The sequence below is a fragment of the Sesamum indicum genome, linkage group LG13, assembly GCF_000512975.1.
Source record: "Sesamum indicum cultivar Zhongzhi No. 13 linkage group LG13, S_indicum_v1.0, whole genome shotgun sequence".
NCBI classification, from domain to species: domain Eukaryota; kingdom Viridiplantae; phylum Streptophyta; class Magnoliopsida; order Lamiales; family Pedaliaceae; genus Sesamum; species Sesamum indicum.
The window spans coordinates 2,282,394-2,288,558 of record NC_026157.1 but is presented as its reverse complement, the minus strand read 5'-3'; the positions used below and the strand labels follow the sequence as shown (position 1 = coordinate 2,288,558).

At 33.5% G+C, this 6,165-nt stretch overlaps 1 protein-coding gene across 1 annotated transcript in view; it reads left to right on the top strand.

Moving 5' to 3' along the window:
• The window catches only part of LOC105176146 (protein NtpR), a 2,804-nt gene extending 1,277 nt beyond the window's left edge, over window positions 1–1,527 (top strand). The window contains exons 3-5 of the mRNA XM_011098860.2: window positions 44–414; window positions 502–708; window positions 996–1,527. Coding sequence (XP_011097162.1) covers window positions 44–414; window positions 502–708; window positions 996–1,247 — 830 coding nt within the window. The 3' untranslated portion in view covers window positions 1,248–1,527. The remainder of the gene's footprint in view (window positions 1–43; window positions 415–501; window positions 709–995) is intronic.

Here is a 6,165-nt window from a genome sequence, read left to right as displayed (position 1 = left end):
AATGTGGCTTGTGGGGGGACCCTTTATCAGGACATAGGGGAAGAACTGACGAGACACGTACCTGAAAATCAGAGAGTTGTGCACATAGATTACGATAACTACGACGGGCACCGGCATCCTGTCAGGATTCTTGAGAACACACCTTTGCATCAGTGGTTCAGCGATTCTCTGGGGGATGACGGGGGAATGGAGATTTGGGTTAATAGTTATCACCATCAAGGAGTGAAGAGGTTGGCCCAGAGGTTCGTGCCTATGGCTTTCGCTCCGGATGGTTTGATCGAGGGGTTTTACGACCCGGATGCGTATAATCCTGAAGAGGGGAAATTCATAATGGGACTCCAGTTTCATCCTGAAAGGATGAGGAAACCCGATTCGGAAGAGTTTGATTATCCGGGCTGCCCTTTTGCTTATAAGGTACTTATATCATTCCTGCATCTTAACTACAATTAAAGGAAATTACGTAAAGTACGAATGTGATTGAATTTTGTGGGATTTTTTCAGGAATTTGCAAAGGCAGTGCTTGCTTATCAGAAAAGGCTTAACAGCTTGACGAGTGTGCCGAAGACCCTGAAGCTCGACAGGGAAATGGAGAAGAAGAGGAAGATTATCGTCAGGAGCTTTTCACTTGCAAGAAACATATATGAAGGAGGCCGTGTGATCAGTTCTTCTAAAGAGTCTGAACTCGAGGCCGGAGCAGAGTTTCTGGAGGTATCAATCACACCTATGATCAGTTTGTTTCACTCACAATGTCTATTTAGAGGCTGCATTCGATCGCAGAATCCATTGACGGCTGTGTAAATGACTAGAATTTGTTGGTGAGCTTATAACGTCGAAAAGTAATAAGACGTTCGAAGCTTTTAAACTTCTTTCAAAAGATACAAATTGCCATGAGTAATATCTTATAGTTTGTGAGATTTTGATTTATCCAAACACTTTAAAAGTTTATTGTTGAAGTACGTTAGTTTGTACTGACATAATTGATTCCTCGTCTGTAGTCGAATACGGCTCTGAGCCTGCAACAAGAGACAAGACTAAAGCAGATGGGGGCGACGGTGAGGAACGCATCGTCCTACTTGGAGAGACTGAAATTGAATGAAGAGAAGGAGCAGTTAGCCCGGAAAGTGATGGGGAAAATGCCGGTGGAACAGCTATCGGATCTCATGTCGTTCTACCACATGATGGGCCAGATTTGTTCCGAAGTCTTGGAAAGGAAACTTCAAGGCATAGTTGGTGAAATACCCTCTTGATCATGTTACATGCATGGTGCAGAGTATATTTGGGTAAATCAAGTTAACATTCTTTAAGGTTAAGTCTAATTACACAAACACTTTATTTATTGACAAAATTACGAGTATATCCTTTAAGGTTGTAGTTGTAATTATAATTACACCCTCTATTCAATACAAAAGTTTTACACCAACACCCCCGAGTACATTTTTAGGGGATACATTTGTAATTTTATCAACAGTAAAAAGTGTTTGTGTAATTAGATTCGATCCAGGAGATGTGGATATAATTTACCCGATATTTTCTATGTTGTGTGATGTATTCTGCCCTTGGCTGTGTGGTTATGTGTTGAATTGATTGGTGGGCAGATCACAAGAAAGTTGAATAGGTGTTTTAGTGTTGTTGAAGTAGCTGTTTTGGGCGTGGAACAGGTGAAATTTCTAGACTGAATGTGACCAAAAGTTGGAAAAGGAAGTGTATGTTTCCACTTCCAGGATGGCTGTTCAAGTGGTTGTAATTAATTAATGGGATTCAATTAATTTTTCCTGTTTAGGTGTCGGCTAAGCTGTAAACTGATTTAGCTTTTTTCTTTTTTAGGAAATAACGATTAGATTATTACATTAAAACATGAATTAATAATTCTTATGCATTTCTAAATAATTATTAAATTATTGTTATAATAAGATACAAGTTTGTGTAAAATATAATAAGTATTCCACTGCAAAAAAAATAGATCATCCCTAAGTAACTACAACTTAGGAAATTTAAAATTTAATCATGATTAATTGATATAATTAAAAATAAATAGTCATTGACTAGAGTCATCAAGGGCTGTTGACCGTACATGATTTTTACGAGCGTAGCAAAAATATTTATCATGATTATAAATTCACACGTCAATAACATTTACTATGGTTCATAAGCATAGCAAAAATTCCTTCCATGATGGATAATATTTGAAGTTTATGTATCAATTTTTGTTATTTAATCATGATTAATAATAATTATTTACATGATTTTAGTCCATAGCCAATACAAGTCGAGGCCAATAGTAAATTTTCTTCTAGTATAAAAAATTGTGGAATATTGGGATATTCTGTGCAATCATTTAATTTGGTTCAAACTTGTAAGAATTTTGCACTTGATAGAGATAGGTCAGTGCACAATCAGTCAATGACCTAATAATAATTTATTTTAAGTTTTCTCATTGGTCATTGTCGTGATCTCCTTAATGCAAATTTCACTGAGGCACGTGGAACTCAAACTTAATTTTACTTGTTTGGGTGATAATGTGAAAATAAAAGATAATATTAATAATAAAGTAATAAACATTGATTTTGACATTGCAGTTAAAATATATTTTAAAATTTAAATAATGCATTTAAGTGTGTCCTGGCGATATAAGAAGCTGTATCCCATGTCCTAAAAAGGCCCAAGTTGAAAGGCGAGGCATGGAAGGGATACGTGTTGGCCGTACAAGAGGCCACTTGGCTCAATAAAATGCTCGGACATGATGTAGGAGTTGAGTGGAATCCGTGATTCCCTAATCGAAAAATAACAACCTCCTAAAAAACCAACAGATTAGTTTTGAAGACCACCTTGCACTTACGACTTTGATTATGGGTTCGAGTCGCTTGGAGTATAGTCGGAAAATCAATACTGATCCTCCTTAAATTAGGAAAAAAAAAATGACTAATTACAAATATATATATATATATACATATATTTCCATTCTTTATTACGTCCACCAACTTTGGAGAAAAGATAAATTATTCAATGATTGAGAATGTTGCTCCATTACTTAAGACTTCGCTGAAATCAACTTTTATTTAAGTTGATCGCCAACCAGCCATGCACCTTCACTACTATCGTCATGCTTCTGCAAATAAGTAAAATCCAATTATATTTTCTTATTTAATTAATATATACGTTAAATAAAAATAATAAAATTTTGAATACTTAAATATACTGACAAATATTATTCGGGATGAGTTGGAGCAGAATTTAACAAGAACGAGACTTATTTGAATCTAGCTAAGTTCATAAAACAAAAATCTCTGTTTAAGTCCACCCCATTAATGCTGGACGAGTTTGGAGAAGGGTTTTGACCTACCGACCTAACCACCTCATTTGTCATCTACATATCCAAAATATTTATTTTAATGGGTATGATTCTGAACTTGGTCTAATATAATAGTACTAACTTTTGGTTAGGTGAGGGAGCAGTCCAGGTGCACGTATTACTCCAAGGGCCCGTTTGTTTTGTGGCAGGGTTGGATTAAACAATTTATTAAGGTCATTTTTACTTTGAGTGATGTGATTAGAGTGGTGATAATCACATTATTGATTGTACTGTAATATAAGCATTTGTCTCGGGTTTAAAGGCAAAATCACAGGCTGATAATCATCCAAAATAAAGATGGTTTAAGTCAAAAATCACGATTTCTTTTAAGAATAATAGCCCATAATCAGAGCATGGGGGCTTGTGTATATCCACTCCAGGGGTCTGATTAACAATCTAACCTCAAAGTTAAGCCATAATTGAGTCCTTAAAAATTGACATTCAATTACCCTTTGAAGAAATTACTCGGTTGGCCAAGGATGATATTCCAATGTTCATACACACTCTTATATATGTTGTTCATCAGCAGAATCTAGGAAGTGAGCCTGATGCGGGGCCCACCCACTACTCAGTAAAATTACAAAAACACCCTTTAAGAAATGAGAGGGAAAGAAAAAAAAAAAAAAAAAAGAATTATACGCTCCCAGGATCCGCTTCTTCTTGTTAGAGTTGACTTATGACTGTAGAAATATTTGGAGGTGGAGCAGCTCAGGTTGATGATGATGTTCTTGAAGGAGCAGACATTCAAGCTGACAGTGAAATGTTCTTGGAGTCGAGCTGTTTATATTTTTCCTTGTGTGAAACTCAAACTAGGACTCTATCCATGAAAATTTTCCAAGACCATTGGCTGGATTCGAGAACTTTGAACAATGAGACGTGTAAATTTTATGGTCAAATATAGCATTTTCAGTTAATTTACTAGTAAGATATAGCTTATAATTAATAAAGAGACACTAGAATGGTGTCAAACACATTCTACGTTATTTATGTGGAACAAGTGACATGTGACTATGTTTTGAACTTAATAATGCCACTACCACCAACTTAGTTGGCTATTCAGATGTGGGGTATTTGTCTGATCCACATAAAGTTATAACTCAATCTAAATATTTATTCATGTATAATGGAACTGATATTTCATGATGTTCAATCAAATAGACTTTGATAGCCACCTCATCAAATCATGCAGAGTTAATTGCACTGTACGAGGCTTTTGGCATGAATGTGTATATCTTAGATTACCAATATATTATGTTTGTAAATCATGTGGGCTAAAATCAATCAAGATAAGTCCCATGGTAATATATGAAGATAATGAGACAATTTACCTATATTTTCAAACAAATATAAAATGGGAGGGTAGAAATTCAGCAATCGTCGCGCCTATTGGATTTCTTATAATTTGCATGTGCTATTTTGGGGTCAATCTATTAGGAATAGGATGACGTGCATCATCCAAATGAAGAATGGTTATATTAAAGATTACAGAATCAAGCATATATCACCAAAACTTTTCTCCAACTCACGAGCTTTAAGTGAAAGGTAAAGTTGAGATTAAACAAATTTCATCAAGTCAAAACTTAGCTGATTTATTTATGAAGTCATTATCCAAAAAGTGTTCAAGCAACTCGTACATATATTGCCATGCGATATCTTAAAGATATTTGTCTAAATTGAGGAGGAGATACAAGATTTTTAAAGAGGCAGAATATATATGACAAGAGGTGTGCATTTAAGGGGAAGTATTGTAATTATATGATAAGAGGTGTCCCTCATAATGCTTGACCTTTTATATCCCCATGATAATTTGTAATTATAATCTTTAATAGTATAGTTTGTAATAACAATTTTTGTGGGTTTTTAGAAGAATAAGAAACGAGATTTGAAAAGAATACATATATTGTTTTTCTTATATACTATTATGAGTGATAGGCTTATAAATTTAGAATTTTAAATTTACAACATATTTAAGTTTATTAAATATCTTAACTATTTTTTTTCTAGTCAAATTTTTCTGCTATTTAATTTATTATTTAATAAATCAACTATAAATTTAATTAATTATTCAAAACAACATCTTAATTTCATAAAAAAGAAAAAAACCAAGCACATCCAGACTTGGTCTGGATTGATGGGGGCGTTAATCGAGTAGATCCATTAGCTGGGCCTAAATTAAAAAATGGACCAAATTAGGATTCATTTAAAGGTCCAGAACCGTTTATGAACAGTAGTTCGTCAATTTTGGACCTGCCCAACGTACTGTGTATCTTGAAGTAAGACTCTTACACATGAAGTTTCAAATTTGTCAACTAAATTATGTCTCATTGAAATATAATTGATACTATTAAACCCTATATATGCCATAATTTATTATTCATTAACCATTAAATATTTATTCCATATGCAAAGGTAAACGAGCCCAAAGGGACTGATTAAACCATGCTCTCATTGGCTTATAATATCTGCTCGTCCACGCTTATAATATTCGTATTATAAACTCAGTCAAACCTCTCTTTATTCAATTTTAACTCAATATGTTTTAAATAAATAATATTCTCTCATACTACCTAATTAATTGTTATATTGAAGTAAATTCATAAGTCATTAAATATTGATATGCGTAATCATTTTACATTGATTATAAAAATGGAGTTTGAACAATTTTATAGGTTCAATATATTTTTATTTCATAAAAAGATAATTTTTCAGAATAAAATTACACAATAGGGCACCAATCAAAATACAAAATCTTATAATCATATTATAAAGTAAAAATACAAAATGAACATATGTTTATTCCTAATAATTCATAATCG